Genomic DNA, 19,417 nt, shown 5'->3' with positions numbered 1-19,417 from the left:
GCATGCTTTTGGTGATTTGCGTGTGTGCGCATATACCACCTCGCTGGCTTCCATTGTCCCTGTTCCCCTGAGCCAAGGGGGCAGGAACTGCACCTCGGGCAAGATGGAGTTTACCAAATATCTAAAACACATGCACAGTTTTGGGGTGGGGGGGATTTGTTTCTATTCATTTGTTCTTGCTAGGCTTGGCTGGCCCGTTTTAGCGTTCTTTTGAAGCTGAAGGCCATTTTCATGCATTGACTACTGAACCCTTCCCCCCCACCCCATTCCATTCTCCTTCACCGGCTGTCTTTGTTGAAGTAAGGAACTGCTAGACGAGGAGGTTTGACATGGCTGAGTTCGTTTTAATCATTGTAGTTTTTTCTCTGCAACACCAGAATGAGTGAAGCTTCTGATTTCACCCACAGCGTTGCATTTGTAAGATCTCTTGGGGTGTCAGTCAGATAGGCTCAACCCCAGGGCTTTGATCTGGAACTGCAATACATCGATCTAGACACAGTCTCGGTAGGTGAAGTACTGCTGTGTGGCTTTTCTCACCAGTCACACCTCTGTTGTTGGGTAGATTTTGCTCACATGTCCTGTTTTTCAGCCTCGTATTTTTTTGAGTTTTAGTAAAATTTGTTCAAGTTCATTGGTAGGTGCCTGTTGTAGATGCTGAGCATTCTTGGACTTGTTTTCTTTAACGTTTCGTGGCCACTGTGGAAATAGCAGGTAAGTAAAGGGGTCTTGAAATTTCTTGGATCGGTGTTGTACCATAGAGTTGGTGTCTCCAAGCACAGCTAGAGCTGAAAAGCCCCTGTTCAGAATGACCACAGTCCTCATTCAAGGGCAGGATCTGTCACCACAGTGCTGAGCAGAGGATGTCCTACAGAAATGGTAGGCTACAAACTCTTAGAAAACATTCTGGTTACTTTAGAATGCAGGATTGATTTTGAAGGATTGAGAGGTGAAAGGCGGGTGGGTGTAGCAGCTGCATAACTGAGCGTGGGGGAGGTTTGGTGAAGGGGGCGGTGGGAAATGGTGGAATTCTCTGTGTAGGAAAAATGTTTCACTTCCTAACTCTCCACTGTCCCATTGTTCTTTTAATATGGGTCTGCTGGGCTGCACAACCTCACATTAAAATCTGCCCCTTGGCTTCAGCTTTATCCCCTGAGCTCTGTTTGGCTTGAAATACGTTGTTACTCAGCTTCTCTAAGAGCCCTGTATGCTTAATGATAATAATGTTCATCCATTCATCTCTACTTCTCAGCATATCCCATTTGGCCCAGGTGGTTCTCCTCTGTCCCTCAGTGTCAGAGATGGCACAATACCAATTTTTACAGATCTGATACGATATCTTGAACTGGAATGTTGCCGATACTGAGCCAATTTTTGCATGTATATGGCAGATAAATATAAATAAAATCATAAACAGAAAAACGTTTGTCTAAAAGGTTAAAGCATCTAATTTTTTCCTTCCACTGCCATACAGTATGTCTCATAATGAGATTATGTATTGACTTAGTCATCACCTGCTTGAGTCCTACACGCTGGTTCTCTCACGCTCATCAGTACAGCCTTACTGACTTCCGAACTTTGCACCACTTCATCTATATTTTTTCCCATTACTGAATGCATCTGTAATTCCACATCAACTTTAATATTCTCCTAATTCTTCATCTTGTGAATTTCAGCAATAACTTGCTGTTCTACCCGCTACACACACACACACACGCCATGAACTGAGCAGACAGAGAGGGGCTACCTGTACAAATCTCTGTTCTGTTCTCGTTCAGTTAATCTTTCTCCTTTCTGACTCCGTCAGGTTTTTGCTGCTGTTTCGCATTTCCTGACCCTGAATGTCATTTACTTCACAGCCAAACTGGAAATGGTGTCTCTTTTTTTATTTAAAGAATGGACTAATAAATGTTGGTAATGGAGCTGTGCTAGTGGACAATGCTAACAGTTTTGACTGTTTAAATGCTCTCACTAGAAGGCAAATATCCTCTTCCCTCACACTAGGTTATCAAAACTACGTGATGCCAATACACACCATCACATGGGTGCTGGCGTATAGATATTTGCATTTGGAGTTTTCATTGTTCATGTGAAGAAAACTCTAGTTAAACTCTACAGTTGTGTGTAAACTGTGCTCATACTGTGTCACGTGACCTGCTCAAACTAACCTGGCTGTTATCAGATGAGCTTTGCCGTGCAGCTCTAAAGCACTGAAGCACTATTGTCAGGCTGGATATGTGACTATTGGATCAGTTTCCTTAAAAAGTTCCTTCCATCATCCGATCCAGCATCTATCTGTCTGTCTCTCTAGCTGCTGTTATCGAACCAATTTGGATTGGTGTTGCAGATCAGAATAGATCAAGATGAAATTATTTAATCCTTGTTTGTCACCAAAACTGCTTACATGGAAGTCTATTCAGATGCTCTGCGTTGATTCTTCTGGCAGCCGCTTGGAGCTTGGTACAGATCTGTGTGTGTGCGCGCGTTCTCCAGGCTGCGGGATGGAGCATTGAGTCATGTGGGTGTGTGCCAGGGAGTTACTGGAAGAGGAGTTGTGCTTTTGTCAGTGTGTGCGTCTTGGATATCAGCACCAGCAGTCGACAGCTAGTGCTATATAGAGGATGTCTCTAGGAAAGCAGAGATGGTATGAGAGACTGGTTACCTTAGCTTTATGTAAGATCTGTGATTGATTTTGCTGGCCATAAATTAAAACACTTTTCCTTGCTACAGTCTGAGCACCTTTCATTTTAGCATGTTTCCTGTTGGAATAGCCCAGAGCTGGATTTGGTTTGGAATAGGATCAGTGTGATTCATTCTCTCTCTCTCTCCCTCACTGGTCAGAGCAGGCCGAGGGTTGCTAATAAGTGCCATAGCTGTGCACTTGGTGTGTGGATGATGTCACCGCAAAGGCATGATGCTTTGTGCACCTGTACAAACAATTCTGAGAGAGAAATGTTAAGCTTGAAATTATGGTCAGACTGCTCTCACTGCCTCTGTCTCTCTCTTTTTCCATCTTCTCTGTTCTCTGTGTGGTGTCCCCTTGCTCCTGCTCTGTCTGGGTGTAACTGTCTAATATGTGATAATACCTCTGGGGTGACTGTAGTAATTGGCTCCTGGTAGCCTTCGTTGTAGTTCTCCCAGTCCTCTATGTGCACAATGGAGCTTCAGACAGAGAACACAGCCTTAATGGGTGCTGTGCACTGTGGACTTAATAATGACACCTGCATTTGAATTATGTTGGACTGCTATGTCGTGCACTGCCAACCTTAAGCTCCATTTACAGTATAAACATTCAGCCTGGTGCTTAGGCCTGCTCAGATCTGCTTGTCAGCTGATGAGCTGTGAACTTGAGTATGTAAGGCTGGCATGTATGTAGTGCTTATATAGCATGCTGCTAATAATGTTAATAGAAATGTGAGCAGTAATGGTACATTGGCACTTTGATTTTCAAGCAGATATCAGGTGTGTGTGTGTGTGTGTCTGTGTGTGTGTTTTGTAGCCCATGTATCTGTGAATGTGGGAGAAAATGTGAATACAAGACCGTGTGTGTGTGTGTGTGTGTGTGTGTGTGAACAGCTTGTAGAAACCCTTTCCTTAGTTTGGGAGGAAATTCCAAGCTACTCTGAGGAAGGTCAGAGGTTGCTGCTGCTGGAATCTCATTTGCTGCTTGGCCACCGCTGAAAAATGGCTGTCTGAAGAAGCACAGCAGGCAAAGGGCAAGAGTACCACCAGCCAGTGGGGGGCGACAGTGCTGCCTGTGTGCCCTGGGAATAGAGCCCGTGGAATTCCCCACCAAATCATACGTGGGAAGGGGAGGTGTCATGTTTGTTAAAGGAAATGAATCCGGTATGTATCGGACGTCCTGCATGTTAAACAGGTGTCCCTGAGGGATACTAGGAAAAGTCCAGAACACTTGATACATAGTTCTGTTTGTGCAGCTGTGTTTTGCGTCTCTGAGGTCATTTATTCTATTTTGTTTTTATTTGGCAAAAGGGCTTTTCCCTAGCTGTCCATTTGCTACAGTGCTGTGAGTGTGGGACTGTGTGAGATTTGTTTTTGTCTGTGGCGTCTTCTCACTGTAGTGGAGATGAGACAAGCCTCTGAGTCATTTTGAGCTTACCGAGTTTGGGTTAAGGCTTCTGCTGGCTGTCTTTACTATAGTGATACGCTAAAGCTCTTTAAACCTGTTTGAAAACGCAGAGCTCATGGCAGAAATCAGCATTTCTGTGGCTCTATTTGATACTGCGGGTAAACCTAGTGCTTTCATTACATTTACGCTTCAATAGGACTGATGTATCATATGCTTATGCATACACATCGTATCATGTTTAACAGGTTTGGAAGAAAATACACCGTATCCTTTTCTTTGATCCATTTAATCTCTTCTGTTCATACTTACACAAGGTGTCGTCCCCGTCTCCCCCCCCGGAGAAATCCATGCCACAAGGAGTTCTCATCTGATTATACTCATTCTAATAGATGTCCCTGTTGAGTAGCTTGTGCTGGGACTCAGGCATGTGTGTCCTGCTCTCTAGCTTGGGCGGGTTTCCTCTGGTGATTTGCTCAGCAGAAGGGGAGGTTGTGTTTCAGAGGGGTCTGGCTGCACAGCCGTGAGATGAAGCACTAACCTCAGTGTAGAGAGGGCCCGTCACATGTATGTCTGTCTGTGGTTAGTATGCTATAGTATGTGTGTTGTGTTTAACACAGGATGCCAATTCGATGGGCACAACATCACTGCTAACTGCAGAGAGAGAGGATACAATCTGGTGTATCTTATCCTCTGCTCAGTGGAGCTTATGCTGCAGTTATGCAAAACAGATGCTACTCACCCCCCCCCCCCCACCTTTGTTTGATTGCATCCTGTTTTATGTTCATTTGTTTTTGGCATCCTGTTTAGATTGATGGGATGGCCTGTGCTAGGTAATCAGGAGGGTGTTTCTGCTAATAGCCTGTGGGGTTGTGAGCCTGTTGATGTGGGTAAGGTGAAGCTGATGCCCTGTGAGGCCCTTGTGCTGTTGGGTTGCAGGTAGGAGCCCCACCCTCTGAGTCTCAGGCCCTCAGCACAGCACCGTGCAGATGAATCACCACAACTCTCTCTTTAATCGTCATATTACTTTTCATGGGGGTGGTTGGTTAAAGGGTGTGAGTGTGAGAATGTGACGGGTGTAAAAGCCCATGATGGTTTGTATGATGGGAAGGTGAGAGATGGTGCATACTGTGCTCTACCGTGTGGCTCTACCGTGTGCCCTGCAGCTTCTAGTGGAACCTGCTGCAAACAGGATGCCGTGCTCGTCATTGCTTTGTTGTACGATGTCAGTATTTCCTGTATTTTGATGCCATTTGGCAGGGGATGTTACCCATGTTCCTTTTTTTGGCATCTTATCAAGCCCTTTGCCCACTGATGCACACTGTTTATTGAGCTGCACTGCTTTCTGCTTTGCCTCTGCAGTTTATTCTAGGTGTCACAAGACCTCGAAATGATTGAGATTTACCGACTGGATTTTCCTATTGCTTCACTAAATTTAGTTTACACACACAGCGTGCTCTCCGGGGAGCGATTTGGCTGCACGCTGCTCCGTTCATGGGGAGGTGCTCTTATGGACTGTAAATGTGGATTGAATCATCACAGTGCTGAGCTGCAGCCGCTGGTTTGGATATAGACATTAGTCAAAGGGGATCTTTCTCATGCTGTGTGTGTGTGTGTGTATACAAGGTTCTGATGGTGAGGTAAGGGGGGTGCAGTGTGTTGGTGTACAGGGCCAGTTGCAGGGTTAGGCAACTGCTCTGAACTCTGACCTTAAGTGATCCACCCCCAGAGGTTAGAGGTCAGGAAGACCAGTGGGGAGGACACGGGAGAGGGCCAGAGGGTAGAGGTGCACACATACTTACACCCCCACCCCCCGAGCCATGCTAGTAAATCAGTTTGAACCATCCCAGGTTGGACTCAGAGCTGATTGAAATTCCAGTTAAAGGGTGTATTACTTGTCTTTCTAGTACAATTATTATTATACATGTCTGAAAATGAAGTAAGCAGGCTACCTTGTTAAATGTGTTCCATTGTAAGATAATGACTAGTTATAGCTGACTAATTGGTCATGTGATCAAAGAGCCTGTCAGGAAGGTGTGTAAGTGAAACACACTCATGTGTAATGTTACTGGGCCATTTGGCAGACCTGAGGCTACTGAAGGGATGTTGTAGTGGTCTGACAGTACTGCTTCACTGGGCTATGAATCATTTGCTTACTGAAAGATCACTGAAGAGTGTGTGTGTGTGTGTGTGTGTGTGTGTGTGTGTGTGTGTGTGTGTGTGTGTGTGTGTGTGTGTGTACTAACAGAAGAAAATGTTAGTCATTTCCCCACTGGCTGCTGTAGAGCCCAGGCAGTAATTTGCGGATGTGTTGCTGGTTCAGAAGTGGTAGTCTTAATTGCATAAGCAGCTTCAGAAGCAGAGTGAGGAGGCTTAGAAGCCGTGCATCTCTGTGCTCGTGAAAGGCGAGCACAGCTCTCTGATCTTCCTTCCACAGACAGCTGCTTCAAACATCATCAGTGGGGAGAGTGTAACAGGCTTTTGGGTAGTGCTGCTGAGAAGCGAAGAGGTAGAGAGACACACGCACATGGACACCACCACCTTAAGACACAGCACTAAGGCTGAAATGATTATTTGAGAAACTGGAGTAACTCGGTTACTAAAAATTGTCAATGTAAATTCTGTACATCAAGGTTATACCCACAATAGTTCGCAAAACATCCATCAAGCTGAAAACGGATACCGTAGCTAAATACTAGGCTAACAACAAAACAAAAATGAGAGCATTAAACAACGTTAAAGAGGTGATCTTGTATTATACCATAGAAGAGGATAATGTGAAGAAGCCAAAGGTGACTTTTTTGAAGTATTTTTGCGCATTTTCTTGAATCATTAGCAATCTGCAGAGAGGCTATGAAATAAATGAACAAATACTTTTAGGGATTCACTTTTTGTACACTGGGGATGTTATGAACTATTACTGTTTTCACAAACTCTTTTTGCTTTCACATAAATGTTGAGGTCCACTGAGTGCACTGCAAAGGTTAGGGAAAGTGGCCAATGGCAAATTACTTGGTTTTACCTGGTTTATATTTTTCATGTGTTCAAACCAAACTATTTTATGTTTGCCAAACACATTAATAATCACTTAGCATCAGTACGCCAGCTTTGTCAAAATAATGATCAGCTTAGTTCACAAAAGGATGTTCTGCACATAACTTGAAAAATGTAAAAATGGAAAAGCATCATGGATACCTTTTTTTATGAATTTTTTTTATCTGATTATTTGTTTTTGCATTTCGAAAAATATTATATTGGATGTTATTAAAGTAAATTATATTCTCTTTTGTATGTTTACTATTGCTCTTTACTAAAACAGAAGTATTTCTTATACTATTACTCAATTCACAGATTGAGTAATCTAATAGAATACACCATCACACAATGAAAAAATCACAACCTCCCACAATTAAAATGCATGACAACACTGCCCTTCCAGAACACACACGCACAACACCCACACTAAAATACTCCAATTCAAATGCAACAACAACCTGACTAAAATCCACAACAGTAAAAGCTCAACTACAATGTACCACCACCAGCTGTGTGTATGTGCGTGCGCGTGTGTGTGTCAGTATGATTAAGGATGCTACTAGGTGATTTAAAGCCATGGTTAGAAAGTGCTGAAACAGCCCCGAGCACCCCATGGATCTCTTGACATACACACACTCGACTCAGCTCACCTCGACCCTTTTATCTCCTGTTTGAGTGTGTGTGCACTATTGTGTTCTGAATGCTGCAGTGTGGTTTTGAACATAATGAGCTCTGTGATTAGGGTGGAAGGCTTTCACATGGTGACTTGATGTAGGAGTCACACTCAGTGACAGTCAGCCCTTCTCTTACCATCTGTGTGTGTGAGAGAGAGACAGAGACATGGCGGGGTCTGTCAGTAGATGAGGTTATAATATGTATGATTTTTAAATGGCAACATATTTTCTGTAGTTCATGAGCCCTAGTATACGAGCTGTTTGTGTGGGGGCGTGTTTGTGAGACCGTGAGGAGTGGAAAAAGATAGAAGAGTGAAGAAAGGAGTGAAGAGAGAGGGAGAGACAGCTATTCTCAGGGGGAGGGGAGCTGGCAATTGAGCCAGTGCACTAGCAGTGCTGTGAAAGAGAAAGCAGGAGGGGGAGGGACGAACGGACGAAGGGAGGGAGGGACGGACGGACGGACGGACGGACGGAGGGAGGGAGGGAGGGAGAAGGGTGAGTGAGTTCATCCGTTCTCCTGGCAGGCAGCCAAGCGCCTGCCTGTGGGTGTCTGTATCCATGCCAGGGCATGTGTTTCCCCTCCTGTCTGCAGGCCCAGTCAGTGTTTATTCTCTCTCTCCCTCTGTCCTGGATGGACGCACACACACACACATCTACTTTACTCTCATTCCAAACCACTACTTTCTCCCAAAGCCCTTTGAGTGATTTTGATCCACCTCTCTCTCTCTACCCCCGTCCCCCCTCCGCCATGGTAACCAAAGCAGTGAGCCACAGTAAAGGAATGTTTATCCCCTCCTCCCCTCAATATCTATTCCCTTTTTTACTCAGTCCGACTCAGTCTGGCACCATGCCTGTTTTTGTGCTCTTAGCCTGCTGCTTCTGTGTGTACTTCCATCTTGGGCTACAACATGGATACACTACATTACCCAGCATGCCTGTCTTCTGTGGCCATTGTCTCACCTGCCTCTTTTTAAAAACCTGGATCCCTGCAGTGGAAGCAGCCCTAGCAAGCAGGTGCTAAGATAAGGGACTCTCTTCCCTTTACCTCATTTGTCAAACATGGGTGATGCTTATGACCCTGGGGGAGGCAGGGCTCTAATATAAAGGTACTCGTAACAGGCTTCAATGGTAACTTCTTTTCCATGTTGCTCGGTCAGAAAATTCACTGGCGACCAGAAAATTCACTGTCCTGAACAAATTTTTGTATTTTAAAAAGTTATATTTTAAACACCACCACACAAGCTAATATGGTACAGACATGCTAGTGGCCTTTTTGATGCTGTAAGCATCATCACAGATTTTTCGAAAGATTTTTCTAAAATTTCTAGTTCTGTGAAAAAAATATCCACTTTAATCTGCCTTGTTGGGATATTTCTTATAAACTTTGCCAAACTTATAAGGTACAGAGGGGTCAAAATCGACCCATGGGGGAATGCAGTTGCGGTCTAGCTTTGCTTCATATTTACGCTTTGCCATTTTCCTGCACACCTCTCTCTCATGTCATTTGTCAACAGAAAATAACATTGGTTTGTTGTGACTGCATGCAAATAGAAAAGACCATTTTTGTTCTGCATTTCGAGGGGTTAAATATTTAAGTGAATTGGGTTTGGTATCAGTTACGTTGCGCTCAGCCACCCCAACATGCTGTGGTCCCGACGTTATGTTTACTTGCCCCAGCCATTTGGGCAGTTTTTATTATTGAACTCTGTCTAATATTATGATGCTATCAAAGATGCTAATATTAAGAAGCTGTTGGAAAACTTGATTAACAAGATCAGTTGTTTGTTTGGCACTAAACTTTGTTGTGTGATGGACCCAGCTCAACCCAGCTCTAGATCCTTGGTATCTGGTCAGAACTTTGTGTGTTTGCGTGCGCGCACCCGTGCAAGCATGTGAGTTTGTACAGGGGTGTGGTCTGAATGGAGACACAAGAGCTCCAAAAGATTTGTGCTGTTTTTCTTCCCGGTGAAGGTGGCCTTAGCTCACCCAGGCTCAGAACACATATGGACTCTTACTGTGGGCAATAGACAGTGCAGCTTGAATGTGCATTGCATCTGCTTAGCACAGCTTGATCTGTCTGTGCATGTGTCTGTGTGTGTGCGCTGATGTTCCTTTAGACACACTGTTGGTATTTATAGCAGTGTGCCTTCACAGAGAAATGTGCTGACTTCTGCACTTTCTGACCCCATTATCCTTGTGCAGAACACTAAGCAGAGAAAAGTCTCTCATACTGTTTGTTTATTAAGAGATTATTAGATTTATTGCTGCATGTGTGCATAAGCGTGTATGGGGGAGGAAGTGGGATGTGGGCGTGTGCCCTTATGTCAGTAAAACCAAGGAAAGCAAAGCTCTGGTTTAAGGGAGCAGGCACCATTGTATTGGTGTGCAGCTATAGCACTACAGCCTGCAGTTTCATACCATCCTGCTTGAGAGACCAGCTGCAGGACAGAGAGACTGGCTTAATAAGTGCTGCAGGACAGAGAGACTGACTTGCGTTTGTGAGTTCACAGGAATTGTCTGCTCAATTCTGGATAAGTTGCATCACCAGTTATGAGGACACTTTGAGATATTAAGCAATGGAAACCCAGATTGCTGTTTCAAAAAGCCAATCCAGATATTTAATACAAATATTTATTAAAGAAGCGGGACACAATTATACCCAAGTTATATTTCAAACGTTTGTGAGCCCACATGGGGGAAAACTTGGTTTACTGGCAGTTTAACACAGTTCCACAATTTCATATTCTTTCAGACACGTGTCTCTCAATGTACACACAGAAAAGCTCCTCAATATCTGTTTCAGAATTGGCATATTGAAATGTGGCATCCATTGAGGCTGTAGGTGGGCTTACATTAGGCCATGCCCCCTGTACCCCCTTAGACCTGTGAGGGAGGGGCTAGTGGGTGAGTTTGGCTCATGTCTGAGGTGCAAATTAAGCAGTCTCAGATAACACACCAAATGATGAAATGCATACCACCTTAAAGTTTGGGTTGCCTAGTGCCGAGTGCTCTTCTAAGGCTCCACCAGGTGCATTATGAGCAGAAGGAGATTGATTAATTGGAGGGAATCCAAAGCATCTTCGCTTCTGTCCTCCATCGTCCTCCCCAACAGACACAGCACATACACATGAGCTTATGTTTCTAATCCAGCTATGAAATCAATCTCAATCAGACTGGTGCCCTTAAGAGCTCTCTCCCCATCACACCTCTGTTACCCATCTGAATCCACCTTAACTCCACCATTATTTTCTCCCTCCAGGTCTCTGACTGCCAGGACTCGGTATCCCATAATGGACAGCATGTGTAGCACAGCCATACCCACATCTTGCGTATAGAGGAAGTTGCGTGACCAACATGTCCTCTCAGCCACAGCCTTTACCTCAGAGCCGCAGGGCTACAGACGCCCGCCACCTGCCAAGCCCCGCCAGCCTGCCGCTGCAGCTGACTCGAGCCCATACGGTATGTACACACTCGTAAGTGCACTCACACACCTGCGATCACACACTTATGGCCCACAGTGAGCCAGATTGCGGAACTTGAAAATTTTCTCAGTCCTTTGAGGTCTTCAGTCCCCCTGCCAGATGAACCCACTCCCAACGATAAGTTTGACACCGCATCCGACTGTCTGGTGTCCTTACGCAGCTTTTTCCAGTATTCATGCCATCCCTGCTGACACGGACACCTGCACAGACCACCACATGGCAAAGTCTGTCAGCCACTGTTAGCATTACGCACTGATTTTGGGTCTGTCAAATCTCTCACACCCCAGCACTTACACTCAGTGGGACACAATCCTCAGTATAGCGCTATCGAGCTGTCGCCCTGGACAGGCTTGGTTTTAGAGTGAGCTAATTAAGAAGCCCCTCAGGAGGGTGCGTTGTGTAGTGAAGCTTAGCCTAGTCAGGTCTTCTGGGAGAAAGCCAGTCACTAATTCCCACATTGCTCCAGTGATTGATCTGGATAGATATTGAGCTGCTGTTAAGTAAAGCGGCACAATGTATTTTGTATTTTGGCCTTGGAAATACTGATACTGCAGTGACTGCTATGGAGTGCAGTAACAAAGTGTTTTTAGTGTGTGCTGTGAGGACTAAAGCTACAGATCTGTGGGCGTTCGGATGAATCATGCCGTTCACACGATCAAACAAACATGAATCATTTTGATCCAATTTATACAGACTAATCTTGGAGTCAGGTCATATCAACAGTTCTCCAATTCCAATAAACTGACATTTTGATAATTATGATATTGCATAAGGCATAACTAATTGCAATATGTCACTATATAATTGCTATGTATATATATTGTACATTAATGTTGAAGACATCAGAATTATGAAGGAAAACACATAAAACCAGAATGTTTTATACTTTTGAAGAATCTAAAGTAGCCAACTTTTGATTTAATGACGGCTTTGCACACTTGGCATTCTCTCAGTCATGAGGTAGTCACCTGGCATGGTTTCCCAACAGTCTTGAAGGAGTTCCCAGAGGTGCTGAGCACTTTTATTGGCTGCTTTTCCTTCACTCTGCGGTTCATGTCATCCCAAACCATCTCGGTTGGGTGATTGTGGAGGTATATTTGCACTTAACATAATAGTTTTCAATCGTTAATGGGAATAATATATAGTTCCTCTCCATGCCGGACTATATATTATTATCTTTCTGAGCTCTAGCACACCTCCTGTACCTGACCATTAACAAATAAGGTAGATGGCTTCCATTAGTGCAGGAAATTCACTGTGAGAGAGACCATACAGGACCCTCCACAGGGCCTGGATTCTTAGGGAGAAGTAGCATTTGTGACTCTCCGGCTTGCTGGTCGTGGGCCACGGGAGAGTGTGGCCCATGTCCCCTCCATGGCTTCTGGCCGTAAGGCTGTCTGCCTGCTTCAGGGTCCTTTGTTTCTGGCCACGGACACTCAGTGCCCTGGGCAGGCAGGCTGTGCAGCTGTGCTGGGCCAGCCCGGCTACACGGGACCGATTCAGCCTCTGCTTCAGTCTGTGTGAATGTAACCCTGTCTGTAATGCTGTGTTCCTGACAGGACGTCAGCATGATGGACTACCACCCTCGGGACTACAGCTCCCACCTGGCCCATGGAGCCCTGACCCAACCCCACCGCCGCAGACCCTCCCTGCTCTCGGAGTTCCAGCCTGGGAGTGAGAGGTATGGGCACATGCACGCGAGTTCTGTCACACTCTCGTGTTTCTCTCTCTGTCTCCGTGTCTCTGTCTCTGTCACTGTATCACACACACTGCTCTCACAAGAGCAGCATTCTCACGTCAGTGTATGACAACCAAGAAGCCAGCTGCCCAGAATGGTCCGCAGTGCAGCGCGCACATCTATTAAGAGTATGTCCTTTTCTCTAAGGCTGCCAGACAGCCCTGACTGGACAGCACTACTGCCATAAAATCAATCTGCCGTAGACAGGGAAATTCAGCAGCATGACTTGTGGAGAGGGGAGTGGCTTTAGCCTGTGTCAGTGTGAAATTTATTTAGCGTGTCATGTCCTGCATGTTGGACCATACCTCCGCTGGGTCCTTTCATGCAGCGGCACCGGGTTCCGCAAGAGTTTCTGTGCAGTGACACCAGGTTCTGGAACGTTTCTCCACTCAGCCTCCTAATCGTCTGTCCCTCTGTCTAATGCAGGGAGGTGTGTGTGTGTGGGTGTGGGTGTTGGCTGTAACCGTTGTCCATGTGTCTCCACCAACCTGCTGTGTAGTAAGTGATGCTACCAGCAGCAGCAGAGCACCTGTGGGCAAGTTTTAACAGACAAGCTCACAGAGACACTGCAGCTCTGCCACGATGCTCTCTATCTGTGTGCGCGTGCATGCTTGCGTGCATGCTCCTTCCTCTTTAGGAGTTGTAATTACCTTCTACATATTCCTTTGCAATTGCTAATCAGCACTCCTGCATCACAAAATATTATGAACTTAACACAAGAAGAGCTTATATACTGCCCCCCCCTTTATCTTTTCTTTTCTCTTTCTCTCTTTATCATAGTCAAATGAGTGGTGATGAGACATTTTACTAGGTATTGTACTCCCCCGCTACAGTAAGACAGCACAGTGCATTGTTACTGTAGTGGTGGAGGACAGCACAGTGGTGTACACATTAGTTTGCTTGAACTAACACAGGTCATTTTTTTAAGGGGACCGTTTGGCTGAAAATCCCGTTCACACTGATGGTTCCTCTAGTATATGGCAGATATCCAAATTAGCCCCATTTTGCTAGTGTTGCTAGCAAAATACAGAGGTATATAGGCACAGGAAAGCAGTGTTCTGAACATGTGCCAAAACTCAAGGCAGGAGTTGGGCCTTCATTAATGGGCCATAATTAATGGGCCATAATTAATGTCTTGCATGTTTAACAACCTATATACTCTGCACTACAAAAATTCAGGTTCCGATTTGGCTGTTTGTCTTGCCTTGTTATCATCTCTGATGTTACTAACTGCAGAAGTGGGCTTGGTGCGTGTATGAAACTTTCACATTATGCAAATGAGGAATGTACTTTAAGAGATGACTGCTCTTGTACTTGATTGCAGTTGTAAGGTTAACATACTTCTTGCTGAGCTTTGAGTTCCCACTTAAAGCCAGCAGAAGGGAATAGGTGTGTGTGTGGAATAGTATTTCATCTTAGCTTATCTTTGTGCGCATGTGTGCGCGCACGCGTGCGAGAGAGGGGTGAGTGGAAAGCTTGCTAAAGTGGTGGAGAAGTTGTTTCAATAGGGATGTGGTGTTGCAGAAAGACGAGAGGATGTGTAGAGGAAATGTGTGGGTGTCAGTAGGGCAGATGGAGTGATAGTGCACATGAGAGATGAAGAGCAACAGGGGTGTCGGGGCAAAAATGTCTCCACAATAATACACTCAAGTCAGCACAGGTTTCAGCACCCACACCCTTCATAATCACACACAGCACCATCTGATCTTCAGCCAGCCCTGTCACATGCCAGGGGGGCTGAGGCACAGTACTGGGGGGAGGAGAACTGGGCTTTGCTGATATCATTATGTTAGCGTCATGCCTCTATGGAAATCAGGGGAAGTAGGAAAGAGAGAGTCTTTGCGTGTGTGAGTCTATATGTCTCTCTCTGTTTCTGTTGTGTTTTTTCCACCTACTGTCTTCAATTACCAAGGTTGGGCTGAATTTTCTGTGTTTGTTGGATAGAGGTACAGAGGGGAGGTCCCCCCTGACTGTATGGGTATGCTGTCAGCCTGTGTGGAATTACTCATGCTGTCACATTGCAGGCCAACGTGTGTGTGCGCTAAGCCATACTAAATGTGAATACTTCTGCACACACAGAGCTTCTCAAGTTGAGGTAGTAGTCATGGGTTTGTAAAATGTTGGTACTGGTGCAAACTGGAGGTTGGAGGTGGATTGCACGCACGTGAACGTATGTATATGTATGTTCATCCAAAGTCATCATGATGGCCAGAACACCTCACTGTGTGTCTCACCATGCTGGTTTAGATTTGCTTTGGCTCTGCCTGTTAGACCAATGGTATTCTGTGTGTAGTGGATGGCAGCGGGTTTCAGACTTTTCCATGTGCTGGAGACCTGCTGTACTGTCTCTGCGTGGAACTTCTCTCAAAGGCCACACTGGAATAAATCAGCCCGATCCTGCTGTCACTAGCATCTGGAATAATGGGGGTCTTTCTCGCTTGACAAATATTCCTCAGGAGTGTGTCTCTCTCTCTCTCTCTCTCTCTCTCTCTCTCTCTCTCTCTCTCTCTCTCTCTCTCTGCATGTGTAATTAGACCATTCCTCTTCCTTCCATTGTGTTTATTACTTCAGTGAAGAAATTCCAGGAAGATGCTGCAGATTTATTTATTTATTTATTTATTTATTTTTGCAAGAATATTTGAGTGCTATTTGGGACACTCAGAAGTGCAGCTCTGTCTCTGCCACTCCCAGGTGGCAGTGGGAGCACAATCTGTCCTCCCTGGACACACAGGTCTGCCTGCGTCGGCCCGGTTCAATGGCGAGGCTGAGCCAATGTCTCTCCTCATCAGTCTTCAGTGGTGGTCAGACAGGTTGACTGTATATAATCTTGATTTAGACCTAAATAGCATTAAGGTTTGTGTTGTACCTTTTAGGGATGCTTTCCAATATGTGGATGTTTGTTTTTGGTTGGGTTTGAGTGTTTGTGAGAGTTTGTATTGGTAAATTGTAGCTGTTCAGAGACTCTTCGTGTTTGTATAAGTAGCGAGTAAATGTTTCAGCTCACTGACTCTCAAAACTAGCACCCTTCCCTCCTCCCTGCCTCCCCTTATACCCATGACTAGAAATGACACTGATATCAGCAAAAATGCCAGGTTGAATATCAGTGAAGACATTTTTAGGGAAGCCAATCTGATACCATCACAAATCCAGTCTGGAAATAGCACAGCAGTGCAGCACATGTGATAACAGCCAGGTTAGTTTTAGCAGGTCACATGATAACAGCTGGGCAAGTTTGAGCACACACTGCTATAGCGTTTTCTTCCTGTTAAAGGCTGAAAACTATAATGTTTAAATGCAAATATGCATACACTCTCACACAATACCATTTTTGCACTGTTCACTGCCATATCTGCAACCAACAGTGGTTTGTTTATTAATCATCTTTATTTAACAAAATTAAAATAAAAATAAAAAAAACTTTTCCAATTTGACCATGATGTAAAGGGCATTCAGGTTCAGGGAAAGGAGAAAGAGCTGCAGAAACATGATAAACAGATAATTATCAAAATGATAACATTCTCGCTCGTGCTCTAAATTCACAAAGTGCATGGGGAAAATAACCAGTTAGCCAGCCAAGTTTGAAGGTAGTCTTGATTAGTTTGAATAAGAAACTGGAGAAAAAAGTTCAACTAACTGTCCATAGATTTATGACTTTTTTTTTGGCAAGAATAATCTTGTTAACATTATCAGATTAAATTTATCTTGGTTTAAGGAAAGCATATAGTAATGGTAGCCCCTCTGTCTGCTCACTTAGTGTGTTTAGAGTGTAGAGGATAGAACAGCGATTTGCTGCTGAAATTCACAAGAACAGTTATAAGGTTATTATGAAGTTAATGTGTAATTACAGATGCATTCAGTAATGAGGAAAAAATGCAGATGAACTAGAGTATAAATTTCAGGGGTGAGTGAGTGAGGCAGCCATACTAAATGTGTGTGTGTGTGTGTGTGTGTGTGTGTGTGTGTGTGTGTGTGTGTGTGTGTGTGTGTGTGTGTGTGTGTGTGTGTGTGTGTGTGTGTGTGTGTGTGTGTGTGTGTGTGTGTGAGCGATGGGTGAGAACAGTAAAGCTGATGACCAAGGCAGTAATATCATCTCAGTAAGAGAGACACTGACCGTACAGCAAATGAAAGACTAAGGCTTAAGCCTTTTTAAACAAAGTTGTTTTTTATGATTTTATTTCTATCATATCCATGCATGACACGTGAAATGGCATATGTAATACATCTCAAACAAAACAATTCCACCATACAACTAAACCCCAGCTCCATGAAAAAATATCCGAACAGTATCGGTATTGGGCGACATTCAAATTCATGATAGCTGTATCTGATGGGAACCAGAAAAACTGTCATCTCTAGTCATGACCATATTCATTTGCAGTATTGCCAAAGTGGTATAAAAATAAGACCATTATTAAAACCAATATTAAGGAAAGTACAAACTCTGTTAATTAGCATGAAATAATGCTTTGTCACAAAAAGAAAAATGACAAAGATGTTTACAAACGGGGTGATACATTGCCCCCGCCAACAGCCTCTTTGTAAAAGCCACTGCTCTCACAAGAGCAGCATTCTCACGTCAGTGTATGACAAGAACCAAGAAGCCAGCTGCCCAGAATGGTCCTCAGTGCAGTGCGCACATCTATTAAGAGCATGTCCTTTTCTCTAAGGCTGCCAGACAGCCCTGACTGGACAGCACTGCTGCCATAAAATCAATCCGTCATAGACGGAGAAATTCAGCAGCAACTCTTGCTCATTTTCTCTCGCTTTCTGTCTGCCTGTGGCTGTCTTGTTGCCCCTACCCACCCTCATCTTGGCCTGAGTTGTGGTAGTTGTGGGGGAGTGTAGAGTCCTTCTGCTCCACATGCTGCTGTGGTGTTTGGGTGAAGTCTGGAGAGTGTTCTTGTGTCCTGTTGCCGTCTCAGAGCGCCAGCAGTGGCCTCGTCTAAGTGCTCCTATCCGCTGAAGGTTTGCTGGGGGCTTGTCTGGCTGCCATGTAGATGTGCAGTGAGCTTTACTAGGGATGGCAATAAATGTCTGTGTATGTAGAGCAGCTGAAGATGACTGATGCCAAATCCCATATCAAACCCCATGCATATGCACACGTTCCTGCCGAGTAGCAGGTCTGAGCTGCTTCTGGCAGTTTGGACTTCGGCTCACTTTGGGGTTATTGCTTGACTGTGTGTGTTCATGTGTAACTGATCATGTGTGCCTTGGCTATAGTAGAGAGGGAATGCAAGTGAGGGGTTTTTGTGCATCTTGCTCATGTCTGTCCACTCCTGTACTGACTCAGAATGGCGTTCAGTATGGGGTTTGTTGTCCGCTCCTGTACTGACTCAGAATGGCGTTCAGTATGGGGTTTAGTGGCTGCATGTGTACGTATCCTGGGGTTGTTTGTTGGCACACACGTTTGTGGGTGTGTTGCGTTCCTAAATGTGTACGTGTGTGCTCTACTTATAGTACTTCACACACACCCCTACTGAACAGAATGGTTCTTTTGCCTTCAACATTTCTGTGTAACAACAGATGTTGTAAATATGTAGTTGGAGTCTTCACAAAGCCCCACCTGCTTTCATTTAATTAGAGACTCCAGCCAGTCAGGTTGGTTCTCATTAGACATGGCCAACACTTATAAGGATATGGAATAACACAGCAGTGAATGTCAGTGGTTCACATTTGTGCATGTTAAGCACCACAGGCTCAGTATCCTACAGGGTACTGAATGCTGAATTTTTCTGCGTGTGCGGCCGTCAGCACATTTGCTTCATGAACACTTCCCCCCTGTCGTCGTCTGATGTCAGCCAGCTGCAAAAGACACTTGCCCACAGTGTCTCCCAGGCCAGATGCCTCTGGGGCCTGGACGTGCTCTTCCTGCCTCCCCGCATGGCGCTGTACATGGCACTACAGCAAAAAATGCCATGCATCATGTTCCTCCTTACGTCAGACATTAGCACTTCTTGTTGGTTTACAGGGAGAGAGCTTAAAATGGGAAGATGTGCTGTGTTGTGTTTTCCCACTGCGGCTCTTTCTGTTCTCGAGATGTTCGCATCCACACTGTTAATGGGTAACTTGCTGATTACCCATAATTCACCTCTCTCCACCATTCTGTGTCTGTTGCAGAGGCCAGGAGCCCCATGTCCGATACGATCACATCTACCTGCAGGAGGCCAACAGCCAATCGGAGATGGAATACTCTGAGATAAAACGCCCTCGCATGGAGTTAGGGCCGGACCCACTCCTGCGCCACCCGCCCCACCGCCCGCCTCTCTCGCTGGGCGGTGTTGAGGACATGACAAAGGTCAGTGCTTTGCTTCTCAGCTGTCTACACCTGGCAAGAGACCCAGCCTGTCCATGTATTGGTTTAGTTTCAGCCCTTTGACACACCTGAAACATTTGAAACAAAGTC

The 19,417-nt window shown here is 45.0% G+C and overlaps 1 protein-coding gene across 5 annotated transcripts in view; it reads left to right on the top strand.

Moving 5' to 3' along the window:
• ncor2 (nuclear receptor corepressor 2) overlaps positions 1-19,417 on the top strand; it is a 67,567-nt gene that overhangs the window by 9,788 nt on the left and 38,362 nt on the right. For all 5 annotated transcript variants that reach the window (XM_027022073.2, XM_027022072.2, XM_027022070.2 and 2 more), the window contains exons 2-4: positions 11,054-11,253; positions 12,836-12,957; positions 19,132-19,309. In XM_027022073.2, coding sequence (XP_026877874.2) covers positions 11,149-11,253; positions 12,836-12,957; positions 19,132-19,309 — 405 coding nt within the window. In that variant the 5' untranslated portion in view covers positions 11,054-11,148. The remainder of the gene's footprint in view (positions 1-11,053; positions 11,254-12,835; positions 12,958-19,131; positions 19,310-19,417) is intronic.

The sequence above is a fragment of the Electrophorus electricus genome, chromosome 18, assembly GCF_013358815.1.
Source record: "Electrophorus electricus isolate fEleEle1 chromosome 18, fEleEle1.pri, whole genome shotgun sequence".
NCBI lineage: Eukaryota > Metazoa > Chordata > Actinopteri > Gymnotiformes > Gymnotidae > Electrophorus > Electrophorus electricus.
This window is presented reverse-complemented; position numbering and strand designations above follow the sequence as displayed.